Here is a 25,071-nt window from a genome sequence, read left to right as displayed (position 1 = left end):
GGTCAGGGCTCTCCTCCGCCTGCGGGCTTGAGGGGATGGGGTGGCCTTTGTCGCCGCGACGCAGCACGCATGTGTGCAGTGTCTGCCCGGCCTCCGAGCGCGTATGCGCCGGCCGCACTTCTGCTCCGCGCCTGGGCGCTGCGGCCGAGTGGCGTTGCGAGGGCGGTGGAGGCCCGCCGGCGCCGGGGTCCCGCGCAGCGCCGCGCCGCGGATCCTCTGCCTGGGGGTGGCTGCGGGGCGCGGTGCCAAAAAGGTTCCGAAAGCATTGTATGTAGTGTCCTTCAAAGTGATAGATTACTTTTGGCTTGGAGGAGAGGGAAAATTCATACTGAAGAAAATTTTCTTCCATTAAAAGAAATGCAAAACATACATTTAAATGGAAAAGCCTTCCCAAATCCCGTAATCAAAACACTGTGAAAAAATCAAGGCCAAAACCAGGCCCCGGGCTTTCTCTTGTGCAATTAATTGAGCAATTTGCCTAGAGAGTATAATGAAAAATCAGTGGTGCTTGGTCACATTCTGTATTTTGCAGTAACTTTTATTTGTCATTTGTACATATGCAACTTACTGCCATGCTAGTGGTAAATGGCATCTTTCTTTTGTCGTTCATTTTCCATATTATTTTCATTCATTTGATTTTGAACCTCTTGAATCTGCAAAGTACAAAAAAAATCAGAAGCTGCCTTTCTGCAGTACACACTGAAGCTGTTATTGAAATGCTGTTAAGTATTGACTGAAGGCAAAGCATAATCATGAAAACTGGAGAACATCTGTGATTACTAGTACTATTATTTCTAGTCAGATAATATCTACCCAATGGTATAATGTTATTTTTTCTGCAAAGATCATTAATTTTTCTGACTTAATCTGTGGCCAAGCATGTTTGACTTACCCGAGTCATGGTTTTTGGAAAAGCAGCGAAGTATTTTTGCCTGGGGGAAATGCAAGAGAGAGCACTAGCATGCCATAGGAGGTTTTCTATTTAGCCCTGTTCTATGTCTTCTAAGCAGTGACTATGAATATTATGTGCCTCTTTTCCATCTAAGTTAACTGATCCCAATGTTACTAGTTAATGTTTATGTATGCTCTTACTGAGTTTGCATGGGGTGGTGGCAGAGGAAGGCGTTAATTAAAAAGGTATACAAAATATTGAGATATCTTGACTAGCCTTAGCAAAACACTTGAGTTGCAGACTGCAATACTATAGCTGTGCCTAAGCACCTATTATGCCATGGCTCCTTTGTACTAAGTACTCTACCCATATTGAACAATTTATAATCTAAAATGAAAGAGTAAACAATTAAATGAAGCAAACTGTGGAGAGATTTTTGTACAGACTGCTCTGTGTGTCTGTTCACAGACATAACAAACTACTTGTTGACAATAATTGCAATTATTGCAACTTTACTATTTGACATCTCTCACGTTGGATGCTAATTCTGAGAAGAATGGGAGGAACACTGGGAATTCCTAGCAGTATTTCTCATTGTGTACAAGCTTTGTATCCTTGTATTTAAAAAATATTTTCAATTAAAATTTACAGCTAGAACTGTTAGGAAAAGGGCCTTCAGTTTCATAATATATATTCTAAAAAGGGTGAGCATTTTTAACACCATCTTTTCTGGCCTATGGACTGTAACTAATGTTTACCTCAGGTTTCCATTTTTCATTTTGAACTTCTTAAATGATTCTCCCAGATGTGTAGTTCTTTTTTCTAAACTGTCAGCRAAAGACAGACAGCTGTTTATATACATATGGAGATAGATCTATATATAGCTTTTGTTTCCACCTTAATATTTGTGTTAGGCATGACAAAGTGCTTAAGAATCTGTTGGACTATCTCTTCAGCATGTACTATGTGGCTTCTATGAGAGATGATTTTAGCAAAGCAATGCTAGAAGTGGTGTCCTACACACAGTCTCCACCTATCTGCTTCCTCTTTTTCAGTTTTGGATGGCATACTGGGACTTGCCAAGAAAAAGCTGGCTAAAATGTAATCTGACCAGGAGAGAGATCTTGTTTGTAATATAAGGGGAAATTTTGATGGTAAATTCAGGATGTTCTTTATCTCACTTTTTGTTCCCTGAGTTTTCCTCGAATTTTAGATACTAGCAAAATTAATTTTTAGCTCAGTTATTTTTCTCCAGACTTTGCTATAGTTATCCCTACCTTTCAGTGTGACCATGCACTACTTCCCCATTCTCTTTAGGTTCACTTCTGTGCAGTGGTTTTGATAAATAACCCCTTTATCCAGCAAACAAAAAAAAGTAGCTCATTGACTTCAGTGGGACTTTTCATAGGCTTGCAGATAAGAATAAGTTTTACTGCTTTTCAGAAACAGTGTCAAAAGCTGTAAAATTTCCTGTTGTCTAATAGGTAGAGACTTTCTACCCTCCTGCAATTCTGTTGTGACTGCTGAAATCAAGAGAGAGTTGTGCTGCATATTGCTATCTCTTCTTAGAATTACATATCTGGAAAATGTAGCAGATGGTTCTCAGGGACATGTCTCAACTCAGACTGTCAGTTATGTGTATCAGTCAGTGTGTCAGTATGTATATTTGTATGTATATCTGAGTGACCGAAAGAGCCCAAGTAAACCTAAGGTGCATTACTTGCCTGAATGGTGTAGTGGTGAAATGCATATATAAGTTGGTAAGTTGAAATATAACTGTTCTGGAGAAATATTTTTTCTGCTAACAGTTTTTTAAGCAATATTTTCTGTTACAAATATTGTATGTGCATATTTTTTCATGAGAAGTGTTTTATTATAAAGCTTATACGTAAGTATAGTAGAATTTAATAGAGAATTGTAACGCTTAAATTAAGCTGACACAAGCAAGGGGACAGGGCCTATGGCCTGAAATTAAGAGACTTGGCATCAGTTTTCAACTCTGTCCTTGATCTGATTCTTGTGTGAATTTGGGCAAATAACTTTTCCAGTCTCTGTCTCATTTTCCTTTCCGATGGCTTATTTGTTTTACTGGTTTGTACTGTGAGTGCTTCAGATATGGGACTTTCTCCAATTTTATATATATATATATATATATATATAGCCTAGCAAAATTGTGTTCCAGTATCAATGGAAGTCTGTCAGTGCTACCTTAATATTAATAAAGATGATCTTATAATTCAAGATAATTGTATCACAGATTAACTCTTCATTACATTTTGTAGTTTAGAGAAGTAATTCTATAGATGTGGAATTCTGAGATTTTTTTCCTGTTAATTTCTATGGTACTTTTTAAAATGACAAGCAGTTACTATATGTGACAGCTCTTAATAACAGATTCCATTGAGAATCTCCCAGTTGGACCTATCAAGGTGGTGTCTCTGAGTGACCAAGTTACTATCTGAAATTGATGAGGGCAGCAAGTGCTCATATTGCAGGCTGAAGCCTTGGGAGTCCTGCCTACTGCTTCCAGCTGGGTAGTAGCAAAGGAGATAAAACAAGTATACAGCAGCTCTTAGTGAGATCTGCTAGGTTTTAGACTGATTTATGAGGGTCCTTTGAAAGTCACTGCTTTCCTAATTTTAAATTCCAGGAAGGAAATTTAGCTGCCATATTGCAGCAAAATTCCCTCAAAGATATCCAGATTCTCTGTTTTATCTGAAAAAGAGATACCTGTCAGGGGATTAACATGACACAAATATGCTGAGTAATGATGCATTCCATGAGTTTGACTAATTTAGACATGTTTGTGAGAAACAGAAGGAAAAGAAAAAAGCAACTGATAGTCTAGGTAACTTTTGTCATTGCTAACACTGATTGCTGAATCAAAGATAGACTTAAGAATTCCATATCCATTCAGTTAAGAGAGAAAATTTAGCACAATGATGTAAATCTGCCAAATAGCCAGGCTAGAACTGCATTAGCAACATTTATTTACATTATGGAATAAAAAATAGCCTCTTATCCTTCAGTGCCAACAAGTTTTTTTCTGCTCTTGATAGGGAGATATAAGATTAAAAGTCCTTTGGTAAAAGTAATTTGCATGCTTCAAGTTGTATATATTGCTAAACCATCATCCCAATCAACAACCAAAGTGTTATGAAAGGCTTAAGTTTGGGTAACCTTGAACTAGGAGCAAAACTTGGGAGCAAAGAGAGCTCCCAAGTCATTTTCCTGTGGCTGTCATAGGTAGCCCAAACATGACCCCAAGAGCAGCCTTTGGGACCACTGTGAGCCAAGAAGGTGCAAGCTGGACAAACGCTGCACAGACATTCAAGCAATGGCTCCATCCAAATTATCCTTGCAACCGGAAATTTTGGAGAGTGACAGTGCAGAGGCGTCTGAACTGGCCCCAAATAAACTAACATCCAACAGGGCTTATTAGCATCACTGCAGTGCTCCATGAATAATACTGTACTTTAGGATGCAAGCAAGCAAGCAACAGTGCTGCACTTGACTTGTAGCACAGGCTCAGGTTAGGCAGAGATCCCTCTGTAATGTTTTACTGTGTAATGTAGACACCCCTGGCTGCTCTGGTGTACCAGCCTCAGCTGCCTGTTTCTGCTCTTCTGGCATGAGCTGGCAGTACCTTTTAAGCAGAGCTGGCATAACAAAATGTGCCCCTCCTTTGGTGACTTCAATTCATAGCCCAGTACCACAATGACTGCCACTTTACTCTGTTATGTACTTTATATGGAATATGTTATGGAAGAGCTGAGACATGGATTAAATGTTTCTTTCTACATCTTCCAAAAGAATGATGTCCTCTCACAGACAACACAGCAGACAGAAGGTTAGCAATAATCCTCTACACCAAGATTCAATAGAACTGCCATCAGAGTGTGCTGTATGCTGTCTTGCTCTTGCAAGTCCTCTTGCATGAGGACTGTGGCCTATATTTTTATATTGGTTATGCATATCAGACAAACAGGACTTGCTCTTTTCTAGTAATAGTAGCTTTCTCCACTAAAAATTTAGAATGTGTCTTATAAATTATCATCATTTATTCTTTCTAATTCTGTGATACGAGGAAGTCTCTCTTTCACTCACACATATGCTCATACACACCTCTGCAAAACAAGGAATATGATCAATAGTGATATCAGTCAACCTACTGTGGTATCTGGGAACTCCCAAGCCTTTCATCAGGGCATGCAATAATTTTCTCATATGATACTACCTTTAAAAATAAAATTAAAAAATGATTAGTTCCTGTATAACTGAGGTATGTACATACATGTACATGCATATACATATAAAGATATATGTATAAATAATACATATCTTCTGTATGGGGAAAGGAAGCTGCTGGCACCAGTCAGCTCCATTGCCTATATCCTACTTGCCATAAGCAGGTAATTCCACCAATTTCAGAAGGACTGACATAAGAAGAGCCTTAAAAGGATTTAGTTTTTACATGAAGTTCCACACACACCAAATCAAGACAGTGTTATATAGCCTCCCCTTCTATTAGAAAAAAAGTATATGAAATGGAGGTAGGAATTTAGTAGGTGTCTCACCCAAGCATTGACTTTGTCTTACATTTCTCATTTGGGAGGTCAGATGAGAAGCTCATGCAATCTGAAGGTCCATTACCTCTGTATAATACAATACACTGCTGTATATAGCTATCCAATCTTACTGTCAGTAAGTTTTTAAGTACTATGTCTGTGCAGCTGGCCACTCAGGGTTTTCAAAGGTTCTGTACCTTCAATGTCATGCTTCTCAAATCTTCATGAAGTTTGTCATTTTCTCCTGTAAGTCTCTTGCATTCTTCCTCCTTTAACTCCAAGTGATTTTTTAGTTTTTCAATCTCAGAAAGCAATAAGAAATTTAAATAAATAACATGATAAACATACAGTTAGCAAATAGAAGAAAAAAAATCTATCACCAAGGGAAAGCACAGAGGGCAAAAGGCAGTCAGTTTCTATGTAAAGTGGTAGTGGTTTCTGCAACCCTTTATTAATCATTTACAGTAATTCCCAGAACTGTCATGTGAGAAAAATTCCTTTAATACTTCCTCAGGATAAGAAGTTACTTGTACAGTACTAGCTTCTGAGAAACCTCAGTGTACTATAAGTAGCATCATTCACACTACCAGAAAATGTCGGTATTTTTGTTTATGTACATCCAAAGAGTGTATCATTAATCAAACATTGTGAGAGAAATAGATACTTTGTGACTGAAGCTATATGGCACCCAGATATCCATCACAAGTATTTCTATGGTTTTTGTTTGTTTGTTTCAGTCAGGTGTAGTCTCTTCACCTGGCTCTGAAGCTCGTTGTTTTGCTTGTGATATTTATCTAATTCTGGTCTGTGCAAATCAGACAGTTTTATACCATTTCCATGTTTCTGATAGCCAGCTCCTGATTCCTGTAGATAAATGTGCCATTAATAAAAACAGAATCAAATTCCATATCTGTCATTAAACTTACTTCTCTTCCTGAAAATACAATTTTTCTTATTCTAGGATGTAATTAGCATACTTTATACTTACAATATACTTACATACTTCAGTATACTAATGCTAATATCTAAACCATTCAGTCTACTAAAGTCTAACTTGGTTTGGAAGGATTTCATTTTGACTTGCTTCTTAAGATCAGGATTTTCTGATTTTTCCATTTGTCGGTCCAGTGTTATACTAATGAAATTTCTTTTAGTATCGTTACACTGGTTTAGAACTGAGGACTCCAAGAGTACAAGAGGCCTTTATTTAATAAGCTTAAGTTTGACTAAAAATTGTCTTTCATTTAAAATGGAAAAATCACTGAATGACATAACTCAATTTTTTTCAGTGTGTGCGTGAAGTATAAAGGTAATGGGGTAAATTTCCATTACAGTCCCCTTTCTTCATGATGCTCGCACAGTATGATAATAATATATTCATTATAATTCTAGCTTTGGGAATTCTGCTAGTTTTGGTTTGTCCCATAAGTTATATAACCATAACTAACACCACTGAGGCAGTGACTAGGCTGAGGATTAAGGGCTTGCAATTGCTTCCCTGATGACCCCTTTTTTGGTGGGCCTAACGTCAGTTTGGCATAGCTATAAAGTCTGGCTCTGCAGAGTTACACTGAAATTCTAGTGACATGGGAACTGTGATATAGCTTGGCTCCTTGCTCCCTGAGATAGCATGGGAACCCTAGTGTTAAAAAGTGATCCTGTCCTCATCTGTGTGAAGTAGCATTTCACATTGCTCACTCCTGATTTGCCCACCGTTCTTCACTGGTTAGCGAGGCAACSAGGATGAACACTGAAAAGAACTGTAGCTAGCCTTTCTCGCCAAAGAGAAGGGTGCTATACTGTGAGATCAGGAAAGCATGAAGTTGGAGAGAGTCCTAACTTCTGAAGAGGTTCCCGACTGGATCTAAATGTTTGTTTTGCTTGGGAGACACTAATGAAAAGATAACCCAACAGACCTATCCTAACTCAATCCTCTTTAAGTAGAAAATTGAATCTTTTTTAAATAATAGAATTACTGTATGTAAAGAATAAGTAGTATGTGCAATATTTTTATATTCTGCATGAAAATTTAATCTGAGAGTCAAATTGTTTTTGTGTTTCTTGAAATGAATTCATCATATCCATCTATGTTTATATACTATTCCTTGTATATTRGTCAGAACCTAGCTGAAGATGACAGAGAGATCAACATCAAGATTACAAATTAAATTCATAATACTTCTGAATGCAAATGAAATAAACTGGCAGGTGTGAGAAAGTTTGCTTATATTAGAGCCTAGGTACCAGAATTTCCTTTTACAAAATTGAGACTCATATCTTGGAAGAGTTCAGGAATGAAAATGAATTTGATGGTGTAGTCTTACATAGTAAACTGGCACAGTTCAGAACTGCTGACAGTTTTTTTCTGGAGAGGCTCAGGGCTTACCCAGACATGGATGTTGTTCACTAGTGGCAAGTTCTGAAGTGAAAGTCTGCAAACTATCTCCCCACAGTTCCACAAGAGATTCCATATTTTGCTCTCACTTCAGAAGTAAAAACTTTTTGGTTTTGCTAGAGTTCCAAGATCCCTGATGCATACTTTACTTCTGTTGACTGTACTACATTACAGTCAGCAGAGATGTCTGGGTACTGTGAAGAAAACAGGTCCCGTTCTTAACACCAGCATCTCTATACAGTTTGTCTTTTCCAGCAAGTCTATATAATAATAATAGTTCTGATGTGGATGAGACATAAGCCTATGAAGTAAAGGAGGGAAAAAATGAGGATATTTCTGTACTAGGCAAGCTACCTGGCTAATGAGATAGCTAAGTGCTGCCAGCAGTGTCTAGCTACCCCGTAGTACTTCAGTGCAACCATATCATCCTGCTTTGTTTATGTAATATGGTGCAGTGAAACACACATACATTTTATTGACTGTGTGTACTCAAGCATTCCTCCAAAAGGAGCTTGAATAGCTGTCTAGCTAGGAGCTAGAAGCCAGTACTCAACTAGTAAGCTGAGGATGCCTGCATCTCTTGTATTATATATTTATTACTAGCACATTTCTGCACTTCAGGGCCCTAATCAGCTTCTAGACTCCATTTTACAAGCTCTGTATGAACACAATAACAAGGAGCAAGAGGGAAAGGGAGCACAGTACATAGTAATGTCTATATTAACAGTGCTCAGAACACCCAAACAACCTCCAACCTCTAATTTCTGTCATTGTGAATAATGATGAACTTACCTCAGTAACTTGGTCTTGGAAAGATTTCATTTCATTAATTAACTGTCTTGTGATTGCTACGCTTTTCATGTACTTCTGTAACTAAACATTTATGGTGATAAAATTTATGAGACTCAACGGTAATTTATATATGCTATGACTGTCTTATAAAAACTATTAATTGTAATAGCAGAGTTTAAGAACAGACTGTCAATGATAAACCCTGAGCTGGAAATAATGCTTTATATATTATATGTGGAGCCTCTTTCTAATATGTATTTTATAACATTCTTTTTGCTGCAGAATCACAGCTATCGGATGTAACCAGCTGTTCAGATCTTTATATCATGGCCTTTAGCCTGTACATTCAGTTATCTTCAACTAGCTTAGGCTTTTCTTCATTAAATTTTATCCAATTGGTCCAAGAGATGAGCCTAAGAAGAGGTAAGGGACCTCAGAACTCCTGGCATGCTAGGGGAAGGTAAAACCTGTGGAGTAAAGGAGCTGTAGGTTCAGTCCACATCATTTCTCTCTCTTCCTGGCTGGCAGTTACCCTTTTGGATACTAGCAGAGAAGAATCTTTCAGGGGAGCTGTAATATTATGATTGTATTCAACCTCAACACCACAGACCCATTTCATCCCTTCTTCTGTGAAGACTGGCTAGAAATCTACTCTTCACCTTTTTGTTCATTTTGTTTTTTGCATCTATTTTCCCTCCCCCCTTTCTTTTTTTCAGACAAAACACTAAGTCCATTTAGGGGACCTTTTATTACAGTCATGGAGTACAACAAGTAAAATTCTATTTGAGGATATCAATAGTTTCAGTTGTGATACCATCCCTCTTAACACCATGATTGTATCAACACAAGGGCATAACATAACACTCCAAACAAGAAAGCTTTAAAAGCCTATAATAAGGCAGTTTGCAGTATGCACTATAATGATATTAAGCTGGGTTCCCAAGGTCAGCCAGCCAGTCAGGCCATGCAACATTAACAGAGAGAACAATGTGACCACGGTTAAAACCCTAGGAGGACAAAAGATCTATAGACACAGACATTATCCCTTCTACAGTTCCTTATCTAGCCATGGAGCTCAAACCCTTTACTGCAATATTCCTGCCAGTAAAATACCTTCTAGTGCCTCCTTAAGGACTGGTATGCACTGTATGATGCTGCACACAAAATATTGTACATCCACAGGCATACACTCCTTATCCATATTCATTAGAATCACTGAAAGCATTTCTTGAATTTGTTCTTGGTTACTATGTTACTGAGTAAACAGTGTAAATAATTTGGCTGGTTTTGGCTTACACTATAATGGAAAACTTCCGGCTTATCTCGATTGATTTAATAGAAGGATGTAATACCTCATGTCATAGGTGAAGGGTGGCTTTTTGCTGMGTCGTTTCCAGAGTCTGACCTAGAAATCTGGTAACTAAATCTCAGCAGCCATTACGATGAGAGAAAACTAATACGATATTATGTGTAATGCATTTTACTAGACATAAAATCAAATAATCAATCATTTAAAGGGTAGGCTTCCTTCACTGGGAAGCACATGGAAAGTGTGATGGAAACACTGTGAATCAGCTAGAGCTTTGATAATCAATCCTGAAGGAGGATCACTGAGAGCTGTATGTTCTTGGGCTACAGAACCTTTCTTCATCAGCTGCAGAGACCCATTTGTACATTCCTCAAGCATTCAGGAAGATCTACCTTTTTCTCCAAGGTTTTCTTTTTAAGGGTAAGGTTCTTCACTTCTTCTTGCAGCTGAACAATTGCTTCATTCTTCCTGTTATGTTCAATGACAGAAAGATGATCTGTGTCCTAGTGAGTAACAATAGGAAAAACATAACAATGTCTGAACAGACAAAGACCCCAAATTTAGCAGAGTTCATCACTGCCTTTCCTTGGACTTAACTGAAGGATAACTCTGGTGTCTCGACCAAACCCAGCTATGACAAATGGCAGAGATAAGTATTAGGAGAAACTGGAACACTCCAGCCTCCTGAAGATCCTGAGCACATAGGCTACATGATACACTCCACAGGTAATTAGCATTGTATATATATGTCAGAGATCTACTTTTTGAGTATTAAAATACAGAATATATTATGTAACCTAACATAGTGTGTTTCCTGAAAACATCTAAGCCTCTATTAAGGTGTATTTAGAAATGTTAGTAAAGGAAAAGAATTTAAGAGCAGGCCTGTGCCATTTGTCATATACTATTTCAGAGCTCCCCCCTTTAACCACTCCAAGTGAAAAGAAAAATTGTATTCTAAGCCTAGAATCTGTAGAATAGATAAATAAAATATAACTAGTAAGAGAACATGTACTTATAATTTGGAATAAAGTAATCAATAAACAAGAAAGCCATCTATGGCAGTGTTAAAAGTTGTAATTGAAAAAAAAGGCGGGGGGAACTGAAGAGACAATGAACTCCTAGTCATTCCACTTTATGCTGTGGGAAATGAACAAAGCAGATCACCAAATCACAGAATAGTTGGGGTTGGACAGGACCTCTGGAGATCATCTAGTCCATCTGTCCCCCAACCCCACCCCCTGCCCCTGCTCATGCAGGGTCAGCTAGATCAGGTTGCCCAGGACCGTGTCAAGTCAGGTTTTGAATATCTCCAAGGATGGAGACTCCACAACCTCTCTGGTAAATGTGTTCCAGTATTCAACCACTCTAACAGTAAAGAAGTGTTTTCTTGTGTTCAAGTGGAATCTGGTCAAGTGGAGATCTGTTTCATTTGTTGGATAGCTTTGTGTACTATTATCAGTACATTCAAATTTGAACAATACATTCTGGGCCTGAACACCATTTTCTTTCTCTGCTCAGTAAAGGAGCAATGCTCTTGCAACAAGGAAAAAAGTTTCTTTTAACTATAAGAATCAAGTACATAACTCTTGATTACCATCCAGTTTTGCAACTGAACCCAACAATGCTGGGTTTCATTCTCTGTTTTTCATGTTGTTATATGTAATGGCTCTGTATTTGTCACAGAGAATTTATCTTAAAATTTAGCATGTCAAATCAAGTACAGGCCTAATAAATGAAGTGGTAAAATAACATACCTAACCTTTATCATAGACACCAGGACTGTGATCAAACATTCTGAAACAACGGTACAACTGAGGGAAAAAAAAMCCACCATAATTCCACTGCTATTTGGCTTTAAGAAGTTATTTTTCTTTTAAAATAGTGGGCTAAAATTAGTCTAATTTCAGTTCTGAAATAGTCCTCCTGTTAATCTCCGTCTCTTCTTCCTTGGGTCTTGCCAGCCATGAGTTCAGTTTGAATGCAGTTTATGTGATCTGGAGAATGGAGAGGAAGGAGGATGATATATTAACATCACCACGTGGAGAAGATGCTGACTTTTTAGAAGCTGAGGTCTTTCAGAAGGATTAGTTGCTGTTCATTTAATACTGCACTCCACTAATTGTAATCATTACCCCAACTTTGCATCCTTTATCTTTATACTTGATTGACCCTGACACATCCGAGGAAGGTGATGATGATGAAAACACAACTCTTCAGAAAGAGGCAGCGATAACCCTCACACTAAAATACCTATGTTGGGTGTTCAGTTTCACAGATAATGAGTTTGATGAATAGAGAAGTGCCTTCTGAATGATATCAGCTGCTGAAAGGCCAGCATCCTCCAGCTGATGATGATATTGTTACCTCTTTCTAAATGAAAAATGGGAGGACAACAGCACGATAGTAAAGATCAGTGACAGAACTCTGACATGATGGATAGAAAAGTGACACATAGCAAGGTGCTGCAGTATCTTTCTCATATTCCAAGTGGATTCTTCAATGGCCTCTGAGAAGAGTGAGGCCAGCAGACAAACTATAAGTCAGTTAGACGGTCAACTGTGAGACTCAAATCCACTGGCCACTAAATCAGGTCTGGTGCTCAAAGAACTACCTGTAACAACATTTTTTTGTAAGGAATATCAGAAAGATTGGCATAAACCAGTACTGTGATTTATAGATATCCTCCCTGACCCTGCTCTAAAGCTGCAGTGAGGAACACAGTGCCCACACAGACCTTTGTGGCTTCTTTTCACATCTTCCATGCAGGATTTGCAGCAATGGAAGAAAGTCTGTTTCATGCTGCTGTATCTAGCCAAGGGCTTACCTATTTTTAATGTTCTGATTTCACAGGCTGTCTACTAGTGAGAAACTCCTGTGATACGTTTCATTGTGGCTGGGATCTTCAGGACACACCATAAAACTTCACAGATTCAGGGGAAGATGATTTTACTATACAAAATCCTTTAAAAAGCTGATTTTACACATACAAACACCAAGCCATATGTGTCCAAGTAATCTGGCCTGGATCAGTTGTGTGCAACATAGAGGACAACGGATGCCAGCTGTTGAGTCCTCACTGCATCTCTCAGGTTCCTCTTCATTGGCAATGAAAAAACTAGTTTTTAGACAGATCTCCTATATCCTTAGGAGTCATTAGTTGTTATAGGGTTGTCCTTTGCTGAGAATCTTGCATAATTCAGCCTCCATACATCTTAGACCAGATTGCTGCCCAGTATGTTTTTCCTTGATAGGGGTATATGTTTGAAATACATGTCTGTTATAGTTTGTATTCCTGCTGGGCTGTAAGGTTCCTGAATGCCTCCATTAGCCCTAACTGCCCTGACAAGTCACACCTTGATCCGCACCCACTCCCCTGTGCCCACTGGCATGGGAGCTCCATTTAAGCTCAGTCCTGTAAGCTCAGTTCTTGCCTGAACTATGTTGTAGGTAGACTTGACTCTGGTCCTGTTCCCTGCTGTTCCTGACCTGTTGACTGGACCCTGTTGACTGGACCTGACTTGTTACTGGGCATTTGATAATCACTGGGACTATTGGCAGAACCTGTTGCTGTCACCACCCCTGCTGTGCTTGCCTTACTTGGATACTGTGAGGCACTGCCTGTGCTGGGGTCACCATCAGCTTCTAGCTCATCTTCCCTTGTGCATCAGCCCTGCTCTTGCTGTTCCCTGACAGTTAGCTTGGGTCTCCTCGAGCTCTGAGTTGAGCACTGCGAGGCCTGGCCCCCAGACTGTGCAGGACCTTGCCCCACGGTTCCATGACAGCTCCTGGTTAAGTGCTGGATCCTGGCAGAAGGCTGGCCAGCCTACAGAGGTATGTCACAGCCCTGCTGGCTYCTGTATCCTAAGTGACCTCTGCTTCCAGGGCTCTGAATCCTTTAATAGGGAATGGGTGAAGGTATGGGGGTTTATTAATCAGATGTGGTTAATTATTACTGTCTATTCAGCAGGTATTAGCAGCTCAGTGGTAATAACCTGCTGGCTCTCAGGAGCTTCATATTCCACCTGGATGCCAGTAACAAGTAGAGTACTGCAGGCATCTATCCTGGGACCTGTCCAGTTTAATATTTTTGTCAATGATTTGGAGGAGGCAATGGAATGCCTGTTTACAGGGTTTGCAGATGACCCCAAATTGGGAGGGAGAACAGGGAACCAGTCAATAGGCTTGATGGCAGGGCTACCATCCAGAGAGAGCTAGGCAGGCTGGAGAAATGGGCCAAGGGGAACCTCATGAAATTCAGAGTCAAATGCAGAGTCCTCCACCTGGGAAGGAAGAGCGAGCCCTAGCAACAGTACAGGCTGGGAACTAGCTGTGGAGCAGCTCTGCTGAGAAGGACCGGGTGGGGGGAGTCCCAGTAGATGGCAAACTAACCATGAAGCAGCAGTGTGCCCTGGCAGCAAGGAAAGCCAAGAGTGTTCTGGGGTGTATTAACAGCAGCACAGCCAGCAGATAAAGGGGAGCGATTATCCCCATCTATTCAGTACACATTAGACTGCATCTAGAGTACTGCATCTAGTCTTGATCACTTATCAATATGTGTTCTTCCTTTATCAATATGGGCCATTCTTTTAACCCTTTCTTCTAACTTTTTTCTTCTAGTACTTATACACAGACATTTTCATTCAGATTTTATCCATAGCAACATTAATATTGCTGTTAAATCTCTTCAACTCTTGGCTCATTTAAAGTGTGGCACTAAGATCAATGATACTAGCAGATGAAGCACCCAAACATGTTATCTAATTTTTAAAAGATCACTGAGACTATTTACGGAGTCTTCTAATAAAGATGCAATAACTGCAATAATTTGGGGCATAATATATAACTGCAATAATTTTGGGCATACTGAAACTGTCTTCAGGAAAGTGGGATGAGACCACCACTTTTTTTTCGTTTTTTTCCCCTCTAAACTGGCCTCCTGATGGTCATTAAATGGTAGCAGATTTTGCTCACTACAAATGTGAACCAGATCTCACTGAATGTAAAACTGAGTTTTCTCCCCCACTCCYTTGTCATTCTGAGAGAGGGATGAGAGTATGAGCTGACAGGCAGGAAAAACAAATATTTGGTACCTCCTCATTTTAAATTCTCGCCCTTCTCCACATGGAGAGAAAATAAGGCTTTTTAGAAGAAGCAATCCAAAATGACTTCCAATAGATTTACCCATGTAACACAGTAGAAGCATGGCTGACTAAAATCAGAGGAAGCTGGAAGTAAAGATGTGTTTTAAGCTCTTGGTTTTGAGGTATATCTAAAAACTCCTGTATTTTAAATTCTTGGGAGAATACAGCAAGAGTAAATGCCAGGTGCTGATATTTGAACTGATCTGAAATCAGTGTCTAGGATCTCTGTAGACAGTTTCTGAAAGAACTGTTTTGTATTACCTGACACATAATATGTCCATCTGCCAGAGCCAGAATATTGCAAACTTTAGATAACATCTGGGATACTCTCTGCACATTAAAGGTGCTAAGGCAGTCTTTTCCACTCTTCAGGTTTTTCTGAGGTAAATCAGAAAGCACTGATGATGTCACATCCTAAATGGGAACATCAAAATTTACCTGATTTGAGGAGATCTGCAACTTCTCAATGGAAAATAAAAGTAACAAATAGAACTGATCTTACTAAAGAGAAGACAAATGCAGTACAGGATTCCCACTCTATTTCAGTCACCATTTGGTAAATTAAACCTGGTGAACTGAAAGTGAGTGCACAAAGTATTCTCAGTTTTCATCCTGGTGCACTTATTTCTCAGATTCTGACAGAGATCTCCATCTAGCCATTAAGATTAGCCTCCCATTTACTACCATTCTTCTCAAAGCCAGGATCATACCTTCTTTTGTACTTAGAAAACACCCTGCCTAATATGAGTGTCACTATTTCCATGAGTTAGTGGGATTTTCTGCTTTCAGTGAACATGAAGCATATACTATTCTCTTACCCCTAGATAAGGCTCTAGATTTATGAGGACACCCTGGTGGTCTTTTGAACACAAAAAATAACAATTGTCCAAGGATTCTGCTCTTTCCCACATCCCTCCTCAGTACATGCACACCATTATGAATACACAGCCTTTTCCCTTTCTCTGCTAAGAGGGCTTGGTACTATCAAGCTAGAGGCAGCATGAGCTAATGGAGAAAGAGCCAGCTATACAGAATTCCACAAAATTGAGGAAAGAGGTAAGGTGCCAATCTGCTAAACCCACAGGAACAATTTGGGACATGTTTACTTTTATATTCCACTCCTTTCATTCCTTTTCCCCTTGAAGAAGCTGAAAAAATGATGTTACCATAACTTTATATTCCCTCATTTACCTCAAATAATAAATTGCGAAGTGTGTGATCACTGTTTGAAAGTGGGTGATTGTATAAACCTCTCTATAAGACAAATTTCCACACTCCAGACTGCAGTCTGGTAAAGAACTAAAGAGAATAAGTAGTATCTTAACTTTAATGTACTTAAAGGCAAATGTAAGTTTCAGTACTTTCCTAGCTCTCAACTTCTTGGTCAGACCCCCTGACTTGAGTCAATGGAAGTTTGGCCTGAGAGGGGAAGGAGAGAAGTGTGTGCTTCAGGGCTTAGCAAGAGTATAAGTGCTACTGAGACTAAAATATTTCCTACAATATTTTCTTCTAAGAATATATTGCACAAAACCTAACACACCGGAAGACAAAACCTCTCCACAATATGCCTCCTCTGCTCTACTACTTCTTTCTTTCTTAATCCTCCTCCTGTAAGCAAATTTTATGCCTGAGTATCTGAATCATTTTGAAGTGCAGCTGATTCTGGCATAGAGACAGTAAGGTTAAAGAATGAGAAAACAACTGTTTTTCCGTATACAACTGCTCAAAATAAAGGGTCAAAATGTAAAACTCTCCTCATACATTTCATTGCTTCCACACAATGTAAAGTAAGAGGGCAAGGAAAAAAGCTCGCTTTTTTGGAGGAGGGAATGGGATATGGAATACCTCATCCTACTTCTGCATGTTAGACTCTACAGTTATTTGGGGATTTTTAATTACATGTAAACATAACCTTGATGTTCAGCCTAGGATTTACACTTAATTATTTTGATTTAATGCTTATGCAACATTGTATGTTTGCAAGTTGTTTCATGAGCAAAATTAACCCATTGTTACAGAGCAGCATATGTACAGCTGAAGTCCACAGGAAGTGTCTAAGTAGGACTTAGTTGGTAATGCACATTTGTATGTGCATTCATCACCCTGTTTTAAAACAGAAGGCACAGTGTTACCAATGCTGTATATGGCAACTAGGAACTCTATTCGTTATAGGTTCTYATGATGCTCAGAGTGCTGTACTGATCTGAAGTTATACCTTGGCTGTCTGCGATTCTCTGACTTTATCATATTTCTTTTTCCACCTGGCATTTTCAAGCTGCAGGATGCGGTTTCGTTCTTGGTCTTTAGCACTCTGTTGCTGCAGCTTTTGGTTCTCTATTCTGAACTCACAGATCTGCTGTTGCATTTTCTCCCTTTCAGCTTGTTCATTTTCAAATTCTACTTGCAGAATTTTAAGCTGAGCAGCCAGCTTGTTATATTTGGATCCCAGCTGTTGCCTTTCTGCCAAGCTGGCATCCTTTCCTCCCTGAAACGTTGTTTGCAAGGATAGAAGCCCTTTCTCTGTATTCTCCTTCTCCTCCCTTAGCCCATGCAGCACTGAAGTGACAGTATCAGCCTCATGTTCCAGTTTTTGTYTGAGATGCTGCAGTTCCCTTATCTTTTTTTCTTTCCTGCATATAGTATGGTCCCTCTCCAAGTACTGTCTCTTAGATTTGGTCTTCAGTTCTGCCTCATGCTTCTTYTGAAGGAGACAATATGCAGACTTAAATTCTTCTACCTGCTGYAGAAGGGCTTTTTTTTCAGTCCCAACTTCCTCGAGATGTTTGGTGGCATTGGATAAAGCTTCCTGCATGACTACCAGCCAACTCTTAGCCTCATTTTTCTCCTTTGTGACCTTGTCTTTTCCTTCTCTTAGATCTTCAATATCCTTCTTCAGCTTGTTCACAGTTTCTTCAAAATGCCATTGCTGAACAGTTTTTGTTTCTAATTCTTTTAAACTGGTCTCCAGAGAAATGGTTTCAGAGTAAGAATCAATTATTTGAGTTGGCTGTTTCTTCTGATTCTGCTTCATCCTCTTAGTTACTTCATTCAGACCTAAATCCCCTTCCCTAAGCAACAGTTTTCCCCTGTCTTTAATCATCTTCTTCAAAAGCATATCATCACACTGAAGATCTATGATTTGGGTTTGTTTTTGCTGGCCTTGCTCTAGCTCCTTGATGACCCCACTAAATTTCATAACTTCCTCCTGAAATGGTCATTTCTCCAAGTGGTACTTGGAATACTGTGTCTTAAACATGTTTGAGGATGCTTGATATGGACTTAGACAAGGGGTCCCTGTTTTACGAGTGGAGAGGATCACTTTATTGCTTGTGTCTCCTTGCTTATATTCTTCCTTGGGAGCAAGCRATGTCTCAGAATAATGGCGTAAAGATTTCTTGTCAGCTTTAGGCACTTCCTAGGGGGATAACAACATTCTGACATCAAYTAATTAGAAAAATTAGAACTCACATGGCTTGACAGTCAACTATTCAGGGAAAGCAGAAAAGCAGCTGAGGATAAATTTGAATAAGCTTCACCCACACTGTTACAGTACTAGCAGAGCTGTGTCATTCTACTATTACAAAACAAGAGGTGACACCCTTCACTCTATACTCAGTTCTATTTATTCAAATTATTTCTTCATTAACTTCAGTGGAAATTTTCAGTCCACACTATAAAATGATAAAAAACAGAGCCCACCCTCCAGCAATGCCTGCAAGGCCTTGCACCTGTATCAAGATCCAGGGGAGTGAAGTCTAAAGAGTGCCTTTGTCAGATTTTGGCCCAACTTGCAGTAAGTTCTGACCTTAAAGCAAGAATTAAAAACAAACAAACAAACAAAAAAAACAAATCAAGATTAAACTATTGGTCAAACCACTTGATTGTAGAAAATGGAGAAAGAGAAATGTTTACATTAAAGCAATATGAAGGAAAAATGTCTTTCAATGCTCTATGCAGCAAAGTATTTACTGAATTTCCAGCAGATTGATAGAAGTGAAATTTTACTCAACTGAAAACAGAGCTAGAAGGCAATAAAATCTGCTTGAAGTGCTACTGACTTAGTCTTTTGGATGGAGTGGGAGAGTCGGAATCCTATAGTGCTTTGTATAAGAGGGCATTGAATTTTTTTTTACTGAATTTGCTAGATAATATAATAAAACTAATAATAAATAGGAGTAGAGTTTGATCCACAATCTTTTTAACTGTTTGTATTTAATTTCTTTCTCACACTACCTGTAATTAAGAAAGATAGAAAACTAAAAAAAGGAAAAAGTATCTTACAGATTCTGATGGAAACTTTCTGTGAGCACTTCCTCTTTTGTTGTACTGAATTACACAGTTCTTTATAGGTCTTTTCACTTCTCTACTTGACTGCATCAGAGCTGGTTTACACATAAAGTTCTCATACAAGGAATCAGGAGAAAAACTATTGTTGCTCTCCCTACAGGTGTTTGAAGGGTCAAGCTGTTGTCCAGTGACTGCCTACCAAAACAGAGTCGGCATGTGTAAGCTGAATGGGAACTTCAGAGAATCACAGAATCACAGAATCACTGAGGYTGGAAGGGACCTCTGGAGATCATCTAGTCCAACCCCCCTGCTCAAGCAGGGTCACCTAGAGCACATTGCACAGGATTGCATCCAGGCGCGTTTTGAATATCTCCAGAGAAGGAGACTCCACCACCTCTCTGGGCAACCTGTTCCAGTGCTCTGTCACCCTCACAGTGAARAAGTTTTTCCTCATGTTAAGATGGAAAGTGAAAATGCATTGCTTCTTTCATTCAGAACTCAGTTAATTCAAGGTGCAACTCTAATACCTGCATTTGATATTAACACTCCTCTTTCATATTATACATCAGGGAGGTATAACACTCACACATAAGATACTGCAATATACACCTCATTTAAAGAACTATCACCAGCTTTATCAGAGAACAATATTTTCATCATTTAAGCCTCTGTTCAAGCAACAAGAAATCTTACCATATTTCCTTTTTGGACTGGGAGCTTTGCCAGCCAAGTTCAGATTATCCTCTCCAGAAAACAGTTCTTCAGTACCAAAACTTGGATATATCTTGAACAGAGAGCCATGGGGTTGAGTGAGAAAATAAGATACATCTTTTATGGGGGATTCTTTAATAATACAGTCCAGTAGCGACTCCCCCATTTCTACAAATGGCTTTTCATGAGGAGATACAAGGGACTTAACTGATAATTGTTCTGACAGGGAAACTTTTTCTTTCTCAGATTCCCACAATGCTTTTTTAATGGTGTCTTCTCCCTTTATGTTTTCTTCTAGCCAGCCCGGTATTCTCRTTTGATGTGCTGGCTCTTTGCCTATGAATTCCTTCTCTGGGATAAACATTGTGTCCACATCCGAAGATTCATTCCAGCTGGCTACACAGAGAGGTCTGTTGCTTTCATGGCAAGTGTTTCTAAGACTTGGTGACGTTGTTTTCTGTAAAGAATCTTGAAAATGTGTATAGAATCAAAGAAAAAATTAAGTTTCTTAGAACTGTATCAAAGAATATTCATGGAAATAACAAAATATAGCTGTGGAGAGGAATTACTTTGTTTGGAACTTAGCACAATGCATGAATCATTTGCCTCTTCAGTATATATCATTCTTTGATCAGGAGCCACCTAGCCAAAACATGGTGCAACTACATGAATGCTCACATCAGGATTAAAGTGTCATATTAATTTCTCTCTCCTATGTATGTGTGCCTCTTTCATTTAAACGCGCCTCTTCCATTTAAACTGATGTATATATAAAGTTGGAATATAACCTACAGTATTGGAATATCAAATGATGCAAACATAGTGCTTGACGTGGAGATCTGGCCTCTTACTGCGGTGATGTACAAAGAGAATCAAAGTGGAAAAAAAAGGGACTGCAAAAAACAGAGCAGGATTACTCTTATGTCCAAGACAGCATGAAGAGTTTCTTCTGAAAGTCACATGAACTTGCCTTGCTATTGATCTTTATTTTGACACAAGTCATTATTGTTGGAGTGAAGCTGGAGGGCCAGAGCTCAGCTGAAGCCATATCTCAAGAAAAGGCCACCTGCCAAGTGATGGGTGTGTGTACCCCCTCACAGCTATTCATGCTCTGTGTGTTGTGACAGCTTACTCTAATCATGGGCAAGAAAGGACTCGCAACTGGGAAGAAGCTGGAAGGACTCAAGTAGTGGAGAAATATTTCACTCTACGTTACACTAGCAGACTAGAAGGGGACTGCATTGGTCACAACAGTTTACTTCCAAAGCTGCACATCAGTGAACCGATTGCCTGACCTTATATTTCTTCTCTGTATGATTCCTGTGAACCTGTGAGCTGCAAAATACTGCCCTGGCATACTTTAGGGCRAGATAGATTAAAAGTCATTATAACCCATCCCTAGCACATGGTAGTTGAAATCCCTTCTCATGTTTAACATCACCAACAGCAACATACCACCTGTCAAATTTTCTAAGACAGGCTCAGGAACATGGGCTCCTTYGCAAAGTTGGCAGTCAGCATCTTTTCCTCCCTCTGGGTTCTGCATTTCATCCTGCAAATATAAAAAGGGAATTGCTAATGGCCCTATTAAGGTGCTTCTCCCAGAGACGAGCGAGACTGCAGTTCTTCCAGAGACTCTGATTATGGTGCTTTTCAGTTCCCCAGCTTCAGTGTGAACTGCAACATGCAGTGTATGTACTTTTTATGCACTTTGTGGATGTCCAAATGTGAGCAAGCTTTGTAACGCTTAATCTGCAGGAAAAATAATTTAAGGCAGTCATAGCCAGATTAAGGGAGGCAATAGTTTTCCAAGGACGTTCTTGTGTGAGGAGGACCATGAAGCTATAGTGATCCAAATGCACAGGCAGATAGAGGCCTATATTCACAGAGATTAAGGATGCTAACTGGTAAACCTCTGTCACCTCTTTCCACATGCCTTGTCATACGGTGGCTGGCRCTTGGAACTGTTCTGTTGTCCTCCCCCTTCACTCCTGCTGACTTGCACAGTGGTCAGTAAGGAGTGGAGAGCCTTAAGTTCCTACTTTCCCTCAATGTGATCCTACAGAGGAATACTAAAAATGTTACCTCTTCATGGAGGTTGAAGAGGGTGAGGGCTGAGGGCAGTATCCTCCTACTTTAAGTGTCCCATTGAGGTGGAATGACTGTAGGCTGTGATTGCCTGCCTCCATCCCCCTGATCAGTTGACTAGATTTGCCTGATGTAGTCTATGTAGATAGCTACATGGGCCACCTTTCCTGTCCTAATGCCTTCTAAATGTGAATACATTTATCCTCACATCATGTTGGGTAAACACAGGAAATATTACCATCTCCATTTCAGAAATGAGAAACTGCAACCCTGAAATATTAAGGGAAGGGAGTCACCCAGGACCACACTGCAGTTCAGCCTGTGACAGAGCTGACCGTGAGTCAAAGTGAGCCTAGCACAGTGCTTAATATAGGAGATTCTCCTTCTGAAGGTAGCACAACCACCCAGTAGCCTGTTTCACTTGACCCTTTTGCAGATGAATCATTTGCAGAACAGTTTGTGCCTCTTTCTGAATGAGTCCTTAAAACCTGGGATAAAAAAACATATCGCAGTCCACTATGGCTGTAGGGGGAGTTATGGGGAAGCTTGGAGCAAAGAATGAATAAAAACTGAATGAGGGAATCCTATGAGTATCCCACTTGCCATCCCACGTGTTATGTTTCAAACAATTCCGTCATTAAAATTAACACACATATTTACTTAAAGAGCATTGAATAATCTATTAGATACTCAGTGAAATAAACCTATAGGATAGCACATTCTCTGCGACTTCACCCACATGCTCTGAGAGTCCTGTGATAGCTGGATCTAAGAAAAAGATCAGTAAACAGGTGATCTTAATCCAATTTCTGTTGCATGTAGCTGAGCATTGGGAAAGGCAGCACAGAACATACCTCCATGAAGACAGATCTACCCTCCCCAAACTGGAGGCTACCCAGATTAGGTGAGGGCAAGGCATGCTGGTGGGGCAGCACTGGAACTAACCCAGAATCCCATGGATCTTGGTGTGTGACAGGGCCACTGGCTCAAGTCTGCCTGCCCCCAAACCAGGTGAATCCTGYGCTGCCTCTGCTGCATTCATTTTGCAGCTAAATAAAGAATAGCAATACATAGCATTGCATTCACTTTAAGAGAAAATGGTTAGCAGTGAGGTCCTTAGGGTACAGGCTCCCATTTTTGTTCAGCATCTGTATAATGCCTAGCACAACAGGGCATGGTTGGGATTTCCAAATAACAAAATATAATCAGAAATAACAGTGCAGTTTGCTTTCATATGGGATCTACCTTTTCAATTACAGACATCCCAAATGACATGGCAGAGAATTGACTGGGTATTGCAACTACTGGATAGCATGAGGGCCCTACAGTAAACCTCCCTCTCTTCTCTGGCTGAAGTCACCAGTGTCCAAGCAGTGTGGTGTTACGTCTTTATGCAGTTAGGCCTTGTAGGTTTGTCTACACTAAACATAGTTCTTTGGAAAGCAGTTGTGCTTGTAGTTGTGTCAGCAGACTGACACTGTTCTGAAGTGAGCAGTAACATATTCTTCTCTGCCTTACCACCTGACACTCTTTTAGAGAGAGAATATCTGATGCAATATTCCCTCTTGTATGAAAAAGAAGGAGAAAGGCATATTTCAGTTTCAGGTGCCCTAGAGTCAGAAGCTTAAGTGAAGATAGCCCTGAAGTAAAGCTCTTGTGTACACACCTCTGAAATGTCAGAAGCTGTTGTGTTGCTTTCCACATTCAGAGACTCTCGATGGTTTGACTTTAGAGAAGCACTGCAGATGGAAATGACATCTATTCAATTAATTCTTTGTAAAGGTTCCTCAGCACAAGCATCTCTCACTGCTTTCTGCAACAATTGCAGATTTTTTAACAGCCTTTACATTTGCCACTTGGATCATGGAAGAACATCTACAGAAAAGACTACAGTTGTTTCTTTAGATTTTATCATTAAGCACCAGAAAATACAAGTACAATGCTGACTTATTTTCTTAAACCTATTTTATATTGATATATAAATGGTGATTGCAGTTTGTTCAGTGTAATGGGTGTTATGGTTACTTAAGATGCTTCTAGTGAAGATGGAAAATTTGGAATTCCTTTGGCTTCAGCTGGAGTTTTATATTAATAAAGATTTGATTGTAATGTTTCAGAGTATATTATATAAAACTCTATCTATATCTATCTCAAAGGATACAGATGCTAAATAATGTCTCACAAAAGCAACCATGAATCTATGCCCTTAATAGAAGAAAACGGTCATTTCTAGCATGGGAAAAACAAATTGAAGATGCAATATTATTAAGGATCTCTGTATCACAAGTAAGTAAATTGAATAGTTGCCATGAATTCCACCACGGAAAACCCATGGTTGTCTGTTTTCTTCTTGTAGTGCTTGTGAGAGCTACATGGTGTGCCACTGACTTCAGCGGGGGTAGGATTTAAATCCTTATTCTCAGGCTTCTCTTCCCCTTCTAAATTTTCATTCCACCCTTCCCACCACGTTGGCTGCTCTAAGCTGGAGCAAATCCCAAAATAACAGAAATCTCATGGATCTTCTGGGCTGATTACTAGCAGAAAGTCCCCCCAACCTTGTGAGTATGGAAGAGAGGAGCAGACAGAAAGCAAGAAGCTTCAGTTTAAAATTCACGTATACCCGTTAGAGAGGTATCCTGAAGACATACTTCGTCCGTAAACGACGGGAAACACCCTGTGTTTTGCAAAGCAAACCTGCGATCCCACTCAGGCTTCAGAGAGTCCGTGCTCCCTTCCGGAGGGCCCCCACGGCCCGCCGTGGCGCTTGTGCCCGCTACGCCCCGCGCGGCCCTCAGGCTGCTGCGCCGCGCCCCGCCCCTCGCGCTCCCGAGGCTCGGCGGCCGCGCCGGGCAACGATACGCTGCGCTAGCAGCGTCAGAAAAGCC

The 25,071-nt window shown here is 39.8% G+C and overlaps 1 protein-coding gene across 24 annotated transcripts; it reads right to left on the bottom strand.

The window, feature by feature from the left end:
- Positions 1 to 521: 521 nt before the first annotated feature.
- Positions 522 to 25,013, bottom strand: CAGE1 (cancer antigen 1). 24 transcript variants are annotated; one of them, XM_026072868.1, is made up of 11 exons: positions 24,807 to 25,013; positions 23,853 to 23,925; positions 20,081 to 21,650; positions 17,316 to 18,515; positions 15,362 to 15,514; positions 10,349 to 10,459; positions 8,648 to 8,728; positions 6,217 to 6,324; positions 5,658 to 5,762; positions 5,065 to 5,129; positions 542 to 653 (listed from the first exon to the last, which is right to left on the bottom strand). In XM_026072868.1, exons 4-11 carry the CDS (start codon positions 18,294 to 18,296, stop codon positions 629 to 631), a joined length of 1,629 nt encoding a protein of 542 aa, XP_025928653.1. In that variant the 5' UTR covers positions 18,297 to 18,515; positions 20,081 to 21,650; positions 23,853 to 23,925; positions 24,807 to 25,013; the 3' UTR covers positions 542 to 628. The 24 variants fall into 24 exon arrangements, 23 of the variants coding, with proteins under 23 accessions (XP_025928663.1, XP_025928653.1, XP_025928659.1 ...); XM_026072874.1 differs by having other exon boundaries at positions 20,081 to 20,566; XM_026072863.1 differs by lacking the exon at positions 23,853 to 23,925 and adding an exon at positions 18,829 to 18,905.
- Positions 25,014 to 25,071: the final 58 nt, after the last annotated feature.

Source organism: Apteryx rowi, unplaced genomic scaffold, assembly GCF_003343035.1.
Source record: "Apteryx rowi isolate R43461 unplaced genomic scaffold, aptRow1 scaffold_353, whole genome shotgun sequence".
Classification (NCBI taxonomy): Eukaryota; Metazoa; Chordata; class Aves; order Apterygiformes; family Apterygidae; genus Apteryx; species Apteryx rowi.
This window is presented reverse-complemented; position numbering and strand designations above follow the sequence as displayed.